At 38.0% G+C, this 13,260-nt stretch overlaps 1 protein-coding gene across 1 annotated transcript; it reads right to left on the bottom strand.

The window, feature by feature from the left end:
• Positions 1-710: 710 nt before the first annotated feature.
• Positions 711-9,711, bottom strand: eif4e3 (eukaryotic translation initiation factor 4E family member 3). The gene is made up of 7 exons (XM_080854565.1): positions 9,441-9,711; positions 7,162-7,234; positions 6,794-6,888; positions 4,400-4,460; positions 4,242-4,308; positions 3,936-4,091; positions 711-2,739 (listed from the first exon to the last, which is right to left on the bottom strand). The coding sequence occupies exons 1-7, from the start codon at positions 9,614-9,616 to the stop codon at positions 2,693-2,695; spliced, it is 675 nt and encodes a 224-aa protein (XP_080710691.1). The 5' UTR covers positions 9,617-9,711; the 3' UTR covers positions 711-2,692.
• Between the last annotated feature and the right edge of the window lie 3,549 nt (positions 9,712-13,260).

The following is a 13,260-nucleotide window of genomic DNA, read 5'->3' as shown; positions in this document are numbered from 1 at the left end:
ACTAGTAGATAGCAAGTGATTCAACCGCCGACGAGCAAGCTTACTACAAGCAGGAGGATGCCAGGGGTGGAAGAGCGCACACTGTAAACAAAGTATTAATCCGCCTGAGGGACTAACTGCAATGGGGAACATCTGTTAACCGCTGCCGCTCTTTTGTGTTGTCTTGCGGAGAGAAATTTAGATTTTTAAGTCTCGGGCAGTCAAGTCTTTTATCCATTAGAGGAGATTTAAATGTGATTCTGTGGCCATCTTACAAAAAAAATTACGTCAGGTCCACCTGCTGTGTAGTTCCACAGCAAATAGTCTCGGATGAATACATGAAAATGGCTTTTTTGATAACAAGCTATTTCTCTGCAATTCTGGTTGCAACATTGCAGAAGTTCATGAGTTACAAGCGCAGATATATTTTGAAGATATGGACACAATGTACATAATATGCATTGGGATCTAGAAAATGCGCATGTACAGCCCTTAAAATGTACAGAATACACGCCATGGACGAAAACAATTAGCACTCAAATATAGACAGCAACTATTCATTTCAATGTTTTTGGCTATACAGCACCACCTAGTGATTCGTTATGAACACACACCCTCACTATTCTGTACCTTGTGTGGGGTGAGAAGTAATTTTCACACAGTAAGAAGGTTCGGTGAGGGCTGAAATCACAGGACATGTAATGGCACCAGTTACAATTGTGTTTGTTTTTTATTTAAATCAATAGATCAAAACCTATAGGCAAAAATATTCAATTTATAACTGATTAAATACATTGAAATAAAACTGAACATTCTATGACATAAACCCTGGGAAAACACAAGGCACCATTCCAGAAGATCAACAATCGGTTTGAGGTCTCAGATCATGACTGGGAGCCCTGGATTAACACCACATGTACTCAGAAAAATAAAGATATTGATTTCAGTACTTTTGTAAAAAGATACCACATATAGGAAAGGCTGCATTAAGGAAAGCCAAGCGGCATGTAAATATGTGCTTTCCTTCTTGCTCAAACATGATGGAGCTTGTGACATAATTGTGCTTTTAGTGCATTTTCACATACATATGACCTGAGTCACGACACAGGCCTTTCTGAAGTTTCCATTTCTGCTCTGACAAGTGTTCCAAAAAAAGATTAACACTTAACTGACTGTACGGGGTGATTAAACACTTGAAATAAAAGCCTTTCAAACTCAGCACAAGAGGCAAGTAAATGCAAACAACTACAAAGGTGTCTTTTCCCTCTTCTTCTCAATATAGCCAGGGCATAGATCGAGTCATTGTTTCTCATGTGCAGTTTTATGCCCACCTAAAAAATAAAACAAGAGACACAAGGGAAAACAGAAGTTGGGTGTGAGTGGAGGAAAGGCCAGGAACAGTGTCTTTGGTTACAGAGAAACTACAGCTCATGTTTGCCCCACTTTCCAGCCATACTACTGGCAAAGTGATAAATGCCCATGTCCCCATAACTCACAAAAAACTGTTTCCATGTTCAGACCACAGTAAGACAGCACAAAGCATGGGATAAACTCATTGGGACAAAAAAAAAAAAGACACAATATGGTTTGACAAGTGGCTAAGTCAAAGCAGGAAAAAAAAAAAAAAAAGTTTCTGCCCATTCTCTGTCAAACCCGACTCAAAACAATGCACAAATGGGTCAAAGTATTACCCATTTCTTAATGATTAAAGTCTTCGATCATTACTGAAGTATAAAACGTAGCGCTACTAGAAAGGGTGCAATGAAAACTATTCACTCATCACACTGTTCATTACATTATTGTAATGTAAAACAAACAAGCAACCGTAAAGCAGATACAGCATGAAAGCCAAGTCTTGAAGTGTGTGATACTACAAAGACCCCAAACAATTGATTTTGTGAGTAAAAAATGCTCAAGATTAAAACACAGTTCCCCAACTGAAACTTTTGCCATTTGAAAATTTGATAAAATTAGTGGTAAAAATGTTAAGGACTACATATGTGTGAGTGAGCCTTTCGGAAGAAACAGGGAGCGTAGAGGCTGTATTGTATACAAGCTTTCAGAGCTTAAGTCATGAAGCGCAGTCAGACAAAACTCAAAGCACCTTAGCTGCCACGTGTCAGAGTTTTGCTGACCTTCAGCAGCTAAACTACTCAATTACAGTTCTCTTTGTGGGTCAATTTGTCTGCTGTCTAAGTTCCTGTCATATTATGAGAAGATGTGTGCAATATTTTGCATATGAACAAAGCAAAGTGTACACTGAAAGAAATTCAATACAATGGACAATTGCAGAAGAATTCTCTTGAATGCAGAGCATGATCACTGTGGTAAAGGGAACAGATTTTGTGCACACGCTGAGTGTGCTTTTTGAAGCAGCAGTGCATCTACAGAGTGAACTATCCTGAAGCAACAACTTTCTGTGAATTGGGGAAATCTTCCCCCAACTGGAATAAAATATAGTACATGTGCTACTGTTGAATGCTCTCCTTTTAGGTATTGCTGATAAAATTAAACAAAAAAAAAAAGTCCATGATAACGATCTAAAAAAAACACAACATTTTCTGTTTTCCCAGGCCGATGTGGTGATCGCACAACTAAAGCGTCTGAGCCTAGACAGTAGTGTTCTTGAGAGGAGAGAATTCAGTCCATCTTTCTTGAAACCGTCCACAAAAATACAAAAAAAAAATAATAATTGCTGAATGTGCAAAGCCTGCTAATGCCTTGAGCGACCTCCTTCAAACGCGTGGTGCTCCATATGTGCTGTAAGGAGAACAAGCATAAGCATAAGCTTCCATTAGTGAATTGAAGTCATTCTTATAGAGCATTGAGTCACTTGTGGAAAGATCTGCATGACATTTGGGACAGGCTAAATCAAATCACCACTTGAACGCTAAACATTCACACAACACAACTGTGGGCATAATTTGAAAATGATCCAAAATGGTAAAGCAGGCCCTAGGAACTCATACATGTTTGTTCTGGCAGTCAAAAGGTCAGGGGAAAAATGCTGCAATCCCAATGGCAAATAGTTCAGCTGTCTAGACTTGTGGATTTCAAACATAATGAGAGTCTGGACCAGTAACCAGCGGCATTATATTTTCTGCTATACTACTACAGTACTTGTGATAAGTTAACAACAAGCGAGGACTACCTGTCTATATGCTACTGGCTGTCTAAATGGTACTGGCAAATGTATAGGCAACTCAAAGAAAGAAAAGATCTGAGCATTACAGAAAAACACTCAGGAAGACAATAATTACAGCAAGTGTAAAGACAATTTAATTCAAGCTGTTGTAGAGGTCACTGAATCAACAGGAGGAACCTGATTTGTCCAAAGGCACGCAGACATTTGTGGAATATTGAGCTTAGGGTGTCCATGTTTTCACATCTAAAGGTCTACTGGAAATGTCTGGCATTTAAAAAAAAAAAGTTCTTTGTATTATAATATATCCCACACACCTGACTAAGTTTTGTGCCCCATAACTGAGCACCCTAAAATTATAATGACATTGCACAATTGGTTTACCTTCGTGGCTTAATGCACCAGCTAAGATACTAACATTCAGATGAAGAGAAACATTAATCCATCTCTCTCCATGTCTGGGATAGAATACAAGCTACCCCTTACGGGCTCACACTACAAACTACATGCAGCCATTACATACTCACACATACATATCTCCAGGTTACAAGTACATGAAGCTCAATTTGCTTAAGTTACATTAAAGCCACATCTGTGCCCCCTTCAAATTGATCAGCTAAAAATGGAAAGCTTTAAATTGACTACAGACATGAGTGGTGTCTCCTTATGTTTCAGCAAACATAGGAAAACATCTTATTTCCTGAACTTTCTATGTTTCTATCACAAGTCTGTTATGTACCTATACACAAGTCTGAACAAAACAATGTGTCTGTGAGGTGGTGTTGTGTCTGAAAACATGAAAGACAATACTTACGCTTATAAAATACTGCTTTAAAAGATATTTGTGGAAGAAGTTCATAGATTCTTCCTAATATGTTTGCTTCGGTGGCAAAAGATGCGTTTCCATTCCAAACTTGAACCACGTCCTCGCGGTCGCGCATGCTAACACTGACTCCAACCACCTCATCCTCTGCGGAGACACATCACAACAAACACGATCAATGTGTACCACAACACCAGAGCCAAACTGAGACTCCATTTTACAGAAAAGCAGGTGGCACAATAGTGACAGACATATAGCAAAACTGATATTTTTTGAGAGAGGTAAAGATAAACATACCTGAAGCACAATAATCAGTAAACTGTTCACCAATGGTAGCCAATAGCAACTCCTTCCATACTGCAGGCTAAACATAGAGAAAATTGCACTTAACTTTGAATCAAATTATAAATCAAAGTATCCAAAAAAATTAGTAAATGTTGTTGAAAGACACATACAGTGCTTTCTTTAGGCACTTTCATCTTCCAGACACCACCCTTTGCATTGCTTTCTTCTTCCCTGAAGAAACATAAAAAGCACACTTTTAAAATATATATATATATATATATGTACATACATAATATATATATTACACACTCCTATCGTATCACAAGGCAAAAGGATGAGCTCAGAAGGAGTGGCTGTATACATTTTTTAGGCACTATCCACAAACGAGTAAGACGCTGTAGAATATTACTGTAAGAGGATACTGCAGTGATTTAAACATGATTTATTAACCAAACTGCACCAACAAAGGTGCAGTCCTCAGTTACAATCCAAAACATTTATGGTCAAATTCAGCTCATTTCTTCTCACAGTACTATAGCTGTCTGTTTATTGTGTGCTAAAAAAAAGCTCACACACACTCCTGGCTATCTAAATGGGAGTAAAACATACAAGTCTTTTTTTGTCAGATGCACAGAATGACACAGGGTCAGACTGGGCACTGAAATTCTTAGGACAAGGCACCGCACAACAACCTACCATAACATAACATAGTATAACGTATCATGACATACACTCAGTACAAGTACTCTGAAAATAATTTACACATGTTAAACATATAATTACCTATACATATAATGATAACATTTATTAACCCTACAAAATATAAAAGATACATATAAAGATATATATATATAAAGATAAATATAAATATAAATATACAATACAGTATGCCTATAATAACCTATACATATAATACTAACATGTACATATAACATATAATACACATTTAATAACCTATGCCAACCTAGTAAACCTATTCTAACCTACAGACAATTCAAGTGTGGGAGTTACAGGTAGTGCAATATTACTGATACGATATAACTGATAGTGCAAACAGTAAGTTGAAAGTGACAATCAATGTATGTAAAGTAACGAGTGTGAAAGTGGCGATGGTGTATCAATGTCCATGTAGAAGCCTAATGGCCCTCGTGGAAGAAATATAGTGGCTTAATGGACCAATTTACTATAAGAGCCTATCAACGATGTAACTTCAGAAGCACTGAAGGGAGGGAGTAATTGATTGAAGTTCAAACATTACCAATCTTTTTTCAGAAGACTGCACCTTTTACTCTACTAATGAAACACTCAAACTTGACCTGTGCTCAGGTCATTGTTTTGTGATGAAGCATTTAAAAAGTAGCATTTCGTGGTAAAGAAGCATTTTATGCTTGTCAGGGATGGGTGAGACAGACAAAAGTGAAGGCCACAACATTATTGTGAAGAAAATGTTCAGTCTTCAGAGATTGACGGAAGCCTAACAACCAATCCATCACAGAAGCACCAAATATGTGATTTTCAATCAATACATATATTTCAAGTAAAACTTTACAGCAATTTATTTTGTAAACAGTGCAAATCAAAGTTAATGTAATTATAAAACACGGTTCCAAATTTCCAGTGTCAGCTTTGGAAAGTAGGTCAGAGAGACTAGATGTGGCTGGGGCGGTTCTATTTTTTTTTTGTCATACCTTCCTGACATTATATCAGTGTATACGATATGACGGTAATTGTTTAAAAAAAAAGTAAAAGCTAACCAACTAGCTGCTTAGCCAAGCCTAGCATTATGTTTCTTTTTGTGACTTTGTTTTACCCTGGCATTCTTAAAACAAGCTAATAAGTAGTCCTCTGTACTTCTCTAAACAAAACTCCTTGTTGTACAGCAGAAATGACCTAATTTGAAAGAGTATTGGCCATCATGCACTCTAAACTCCGGAATCGTCTGAGAGTAAACTGAGAGTCACAAGTATGGAAGTTGAGTGCAAGGGGAATGTGGAGACGACTCCTTGTTCAAAAGTTAAAAATATCACCCATTTTATTTCAGACAGTAAAAATAGGTTTAATTCGCCAAACACCACTTCACTTTCTCGTTGTCACATACATTGTCACGTAATCAGCCCTTAAAGGTGCATGGGAAACATAGTTAACCAATCTACTAACAGTTTCATGAATGTAAACACATAAGAACATGGGCGAGATAACTGTGTATTATATTAAAATGTTAATCTGTGTGCGACTGGACACCAAAGGTAAATTATTTATTTTCTAATCCAAATAATTCCTCTGTTGGCCAAGTTGGCTCCATACCAGTTAAACAGGCAGAGGAGCATCTGTACTTTTGACAGTATTGAAAATCATATCTTCGAAACATCCCCGGTATACCCCAATACTGTGATACCGCCCAAGCCTAAATGCGACTATCCCCATTTTCAAATAAATGTGTTTCGTTTACATTCCACTACAGATATCAGTGAAAACATTCCCATCACCATGATACAACTTTCAGAGACACACAGGTCTAAAACAGAGTAACAGCAGCCACTGACCGCTGACAGAAAGGTACTCACCACAGTGGTCTTCTCTCTCCCCTCATTAAGTGGTAGCTACACCTCAGTGGCAGACCCGTCACAGGGGGAATGTTGTTATAAACGCTCCAGAAACTCTTTTCAAATAAAAGGTCAAGAATAAGGGCCATTGCTTTTGGAAACTGTCATTTAGATGGAATGAGTACACTGTCTTTAATCTGTGAAAGTTTAATGATTTCATAAAACTAGAACCCCCCCTATTTGCATAATTAGTCCTGCCCAAATAGGAAGAGGTCATATGATATCTAAAACTGCTGCTGATGAAGACGAAGCATTCATTCCTCCTCCACTCTTGACAGAAACACACATAATCAATCTATTATTACACATCAACTGAATGTATTGCTGACCTGAACTGTGTGCACAGTGTAGATTTTCTTCAGATTTGATTCACATTCTGCTGCTGTTGTCCCTGGTAATGACCTGAGAACACACAAACACAGAAAAAAATAACTACTTTCCTTACATGAGTGGAAAAAAAACTAGAGAACAAAAAAAAACAAAAAACATACATTCAGTGTGTTGGTCAGAGTTGTTCAGTATGTTGGAACAGGTCTAACCAGGGAACATTGTGAACTTTAAAAGTATTAGCCTGGACCTGAAGGGGTTTTTATGGATCCATTAAATAACAGGCCTATCACAGAAGAGAGTGCTGTCACACTAAATAAATATCAGTGCAGCTGTGATTCTGGTATAGGAACATAGGCCATAAAAACCTATTTGCAATAGAGTTTAAGACGTTTTCCTACTTGCACAAAACAGGTCAGAAAAGGGCCAGCCAGGTTGTACAACTGCCAATAGCTTAAATATGGTCAACAAGGGCCAACTGGCATACCGACCTCTAAGGGTTAATAATGAGCCCTACCAATGATTTACTGCTTTTGCTTTGGATCGAAGCCCAACCAGTAACCTGGACTTTGGCCCTCCTTTGGCCAATAGCCTGTTACTACAGTGTGCCAGGGCCAGTGATTATGACACTGCAGAAAAAAAACAGATGTAAAAAGAATTCATGCTGATCAACATATCTTAACCGTAACATATCTAACATACAAAAATATACAAGAGCTACAATGAAACAATACATTTGATTTAGGTTACTTTCTAAATTGAACTAAAGGGACCCAGACTACTTCATTTTAGCAGCACAACTGTCCCTGATTTCTGGTTAAGGCTCGCAAGCAAGTCTTATGGTAAACCTGCAGATTAGGTCTCTGTCCTTTCACAATGGATTGCAAACCACAACTTTCTTGTCCATCTCACAAGGCCTGTACCCTTACAATGGGCTGCACCTTTGACAAGAATAAGGTGTTACAATGATAACCGCTACAATATACAATTTCAGCACAGTCAGTTTAGTTTGGGAAACTGACAACATAGAAAAAATTGACATACAAACAAGATGAGAATAAACAAATCTTTCAGGGCTTTACTTTCCCATATTCATAGACAGATAATTCAGTTTCACATCTGTTATTCCACCTGTTGTAGAATGAGATTAGCTAAACTAAGGCCTCCAAACATTCTACATAAAGGTAGTCCTGGTAACCTAACAGTTAAATGGAGATCGTTCCTCTCCAGGCGATAAAGAGATTTCAAGTTTCACCTTGAAGCGTTTGGGGTTTCAATATCTGCAACAACTTGTCAATATGACAAGACGTACAGCTCAGATTCAAATAGACATAATCACGTTAATTTAATGCTATGGTTTAAAACGCCAATTCTTACAATGCAAGGTGTCTACTGCAGCCTTTGGGAGTTTGGGAATTGAACCTCGCGGCGATAAAGCTACAGTGCAAAGTTAAATTTAGCTAGTGAAGGTTATTTACTAAACAACTGATTGAGCCATTCAGGGTCGTGTCTCCACACACCCCCTCAGTAATGTTCGGACAACTAATAGTAACCGTTACTGACGTGAAAAAACTAGCTAGGCAGCTCAATAACTAACGTTAACTAACCAAATAGGCAAAACTATGACGTTGTGTTATATCTAGCTACATGACATTACCAAACCGCCATAGCTATTACATTAATGTAATTTGTGAGTAAATATTGTACACAATTATACATCTGCGCTCAAGAATTTGACGAGTTATTCAGACATGTTCTGTAACGTTTGCATTATCAGTTACATGGCTTGCTACCCTATGACTGCAGCTTGCTAACTTTAGCTTGTCGTCGGTAATAGCTATCTTACTAATGGTAAATAACTACCCCTAGCTTGCTAACATTGGCTAAATAGCACACCACACTTGTGTAGTTAGCTTTGTGGTTATGTCGTCAACCTCTACATTCCTACATATATCTCAAGAGGTACGATGACCCACATGTTTATAATGGTAAGATAACGTTGACATGTCTTCTTGCAACAAAGAGAGATGAAGATGTCAACTAGCAAGATGTCGCTAGCAAGGCACTATAAAGCTAACGTTAATAATAGCGAACAAGGGAAATGTTTGCTAGCATGCTACTTAAGGTAAGCTAGCTTCAGGCCTATGTTGGCGTACCATTGTTAAACATGTGTATAAACAGAGGGACTGATGAACTTTTAGTTTATACCCAATACTTGCATTGAATGCAGTAACGTTTCTAGCTAGTTAATGTTTTAGAAGCTCATGATGCATAACGATACCTATCAAGCCAAAATGTCCAGGGAGAATGCAAAGGTAGAGAAGTGCCGTCTTCTTCGGTATGCGGTATGTTTTCCAAATCTTTTTCGTCGAAATGGATGTTATTTTCTGAAGAGTTGACGGGACTGCTTTGTCTTGCTGCGTTCAACTGCAGGTTAGGGGTTGCAGGAACCGCCATTTTCGCCAAGATGTGGTAATCACAGATAGTTACAATTCTGTGAGCCCTGAATTTCCACGTCCGAGGAAAAAGACCGCTATCGTTGCTGACTCATTTGCCGCTTGGCCGGTCTGCCGCGTCACCGTCACAACAACAACAAATATCAGCTGCTGTCTCTGTTGGTTGAGATGCGCACGCAGGAAATGAGGTCGTTTCGAGTTGCGTATGATGTCTTCTCGTTTTATGGTAGGAAACCGTCTGGAAATTTCAGTCATGGCTAATCCTCAAAATATTCCATGTAAAATTCTGGAACACTCATTGGACGAGAGTGGGAAAAAAGAGACATTGCAACAAGCTTTATTGTCGTTACAGAGGCTCTACTCTCTTGCGCGATTTGATGTGAGTTAGGTAAATGCTTTTCCGGGAAGGTAAATGACGTTTGTGAGTTTGTGGACTGATTTCTTGTGAATTCTTCCATTTTATGAACACCATTATTCACTTATAGATATTGTAATATTTAGCTATCCCATAACAACTGACATAAATATAGCACTCTGAGATTCTGCTGGAATGAAGAGTGCACTACAAATAAAATGAATTATTATTATTTATTAAATATATCCATATGGCTCATCTCTGTAGCATAATTTGTCACATAATAGAGTTTTACAAAAAGTTCTGTTTAGTTGTCATAGCCTACTCTCCCCCTAATAACCATGTAAGGACTAAAACCTTGATGATCCCTCCCAGCCCCCCAGCCCCACCACTTGCAAAGCAGCCTGACCTAATTTTTGCCTTGTATTCTTTCTCCCTCTGCTGTTTGTCCCACCTCTGGTCTCACCATTGCCCTCAACTGCTCACTGGGTGATACACCAGGAAGGGTTTAGATACAAAACACTCAATGCAACAACCTCTTCACACCCCACCAGTTGAATCAATGATAGAATAGAATACATTAGAATATATTTATATATTTAGCAGCCAGAAAGATTTGACACGAAAGGAACCGCATCCCACAATTTGTAGAATACACAAAGTACACCTGCAGTTTGAGCCAGGGTGTATATGATTTGACCAACTGTAAATGCTGAATTTGCTAAATACATTTTATTTTCCTTATCAACTTATTTCCAATGTTTGTTTTTCAAGTCATTTCAAAAGTATTTAGATTAATTATTTTTTTGTAATCCGGATTACGTTACTAAATACAACAATTGCCATCTATTCTGTATTCAATAACTGATTACATTTCAAAGAAACCGAACCCAACCCTGTGTACTGTATACAGACTATAAGCACCTGGTTACAGACTCTTAAATCATTATGCCATGTTTATATTCCCTTTTAATATATAACAAATTATTTTTTGAATCTGGGGAGCATTCCACAGAATGGTTTAAGAGAAATTCCTGTAGTTAAAAAAGTACTTCTATACTAATTTCCAGTGCCATAGGCCTTTTTGCACATACTACAGTGCCCTCCGCAATTATTGGCACCCTTAGTGAATGTGACCAAAACAGGCTATGAAAAATTTGTTTCCTGTTTATCCTCTTGGTCTTTCACTCAAAATATTCACAAAAATCTTACCTTTTCATTAAAATAAAATTATTGAAAGAAAACATTTTTTTTTCAAAGGTGTGCCACAATTATTGGCACCCCTTAATTTAATGTTTTGAGCAGCCTCCCTTTGCCAAGATAACAGCTTCAAGTCTTCTCCTATAATGCGTGATGAGGTTGGTGAACATATGGCACAGACCTGAGACCATTCTTATGTACAGTATCTCTGCAGATTCTTCAGATTCTGAGGTCAACACATTTGCAGATTCGGCTTTAGCTCTTCCCACAGAGTTTCTATTGGGGTTAGGTCTGGGGACTGATGGCCATGGCAAAACCTTTATTCTGCTGGCGGTGAACCATTTTTGTGTTGATTTTGAGGTGTGCTTCGGATCATTGTCCTGCTGGGAGGTCCAACCACGGCCCATTTTAAGCTTCCTATAGGGGGGCTGTTGGGTTTTGATTTAATATCTGCTGGTATTTGATGGAGTACATGATACCATGTATCCTAACAAGATGTCCAGGGCCTTTGGAAGAAAAACAGCCCCACAACATCAGAGATCCGCCACCATACTTCAAAGTGGGTATGGGGTGCTCTTCTGTATGGCTATCTTTCTGTCTACGCCAAACCCACCTTTGATGTTTGTTGCCAAGAAGCCTTATTTTGGTCTCATCTGACCATATAACTCTAATATAAAAGTCTGACTTACATTTGGCAAACTGTAGGCACTTTAGTTTGTTGTTGATTGACAGCAGAGGCTTTTTTCTGATAACCCTCAAAAACAACTTGTGGTGATGTAGGTGCAGTCTGATGGTAGTTCTGGAGACTTTCTGACCCCAGGACTTAACTAACCTCTGCAATTATCCAGCTGTGATCCTTGGAGATTCTTTTACCAGTCGAACCATCCTCCTCATGGTGCGTGGGGTCAATTTACAAATAGGTCCTCTTTCTTCAAGGCTGATTCCTTACATCTCCTGTCGCTTTTAGCTTCTTAACTATTGCCCTGATTGTGGAAGTGGGTATTTCCAACTGTTTAGATACTTTCTTATTTCCCTAAATCCAGATTTCAGCAGCTCAACAACTTTTTGTCGCACTTTGACACTGAGTTATTTTGTCTTTCCCATCTTGATGAATGATGGGGTATTTGGCTTGTGTCACCCCATATTTATACCTCTGTGAAGCAGGAAGCCATGGTTAAGAGTTCCTAATGAAACAGGTGAACTCAAAAATATAAAACATGACTGGTAATATACTTCAGTTAGATTTTTATTATAGGATTTTCTAGGGGTGCCAATAATTGTGGCACCCATCCATGTTTTGGAGAATTTTTTTTTATGTAATGTCAAAAAAATGAATTCTTTCAAGAATTTTTGTAAATATTTTGAGGGAAAGACCAAGATGATAAACAGCGAAGATATATTTTTTTATAGCCTGTTTTGGTCACATTCACTTAGGGTGCCAATAATTGTGGAGGGCACTGTACAAGAGCGTTTTTGGCTGGAATTTTTATTAATTACTGATAGTTAATATACCATAACATAGCCTCGAAGATGTGTACACACATCAGATAAATTGGTCTCAATCCAATTCTACCAAAGAGGCCAAACAAAGCAAATGTTTCAAAGACCACCCAAGAAAAGTCAGTCAATGTTGTGTGCAGAATGCATACACATACTGTAACAGTACACATTACAACTATAAAATAGTCTATGTAATCCAAGCATGACTTTAAGCAATCTAGTTTATTTCCTTCAGTGATATTAAATAGAAAAGCTTTATTGTCATATTTTGACAAGCAACAGTTACAACTATTGGCTGTGTCTAAGACAGATTTTAAAAAGTAACCATTTTCACACAGTAAATTAAGGTTACTGCTCATAACTGAAGAACATAGTGGCTTGTGTGTTGAATACTGACATCAAATACTGATCACAATAACATTAACATAACTGATGAAGATTATGAAACATTAACAAAGCTGTTCATAGGAAATACTGCACATCTCTGAGTTCATGGTTAAATGAACATTCAGCTTCCTTAAGAATGACATGTAATCTTCATGTCACAAACCACACCAAATCAGAAGACCAAACAGTACATGAAATTTGCT

This window comes from Sprattus sprattus (assembly GCF_963457725.1).
Source record: "Sprattus sprattus genome assembly, chromosome: 16".
NCBI classification, from domain to species: Eukaryota; Metazoa; Chordata; class Actinopteri; order Clupeiformes; family Clupeidae; genus Sprattus; species Sprattus sprattus.
Note: the sequence above shows the minus strand (reverse complement) of the source record. Positions and strands in the feature narration are given on the sequence as shown.

Excerpts from the sequence above, each read along its gene's own strand:
- eif4e3 (XM_080854565.1), bottom strand. The coding sequence starts at position 9,616 with ATGGCGGTTCCTGCAACCCCTAACCTGCAGTTGAACGCAGCAAGACAA. Across the intron at positions 4,092-4,241 it reads TACTGATTATTGTGCTTCAG|AGGATGAGGTGGTTGGAGTC; the intron begins GTATGTTTATCT and ends GTGTCTCCGCAG. Across the intron at positions 2,740-3,935 it reads TAAAGCAGTATTTTATAAGC|CACATATGGAGCACCACGCG; the intron begins GTAAGTATTGTC and ends TTCTCCTTACAG.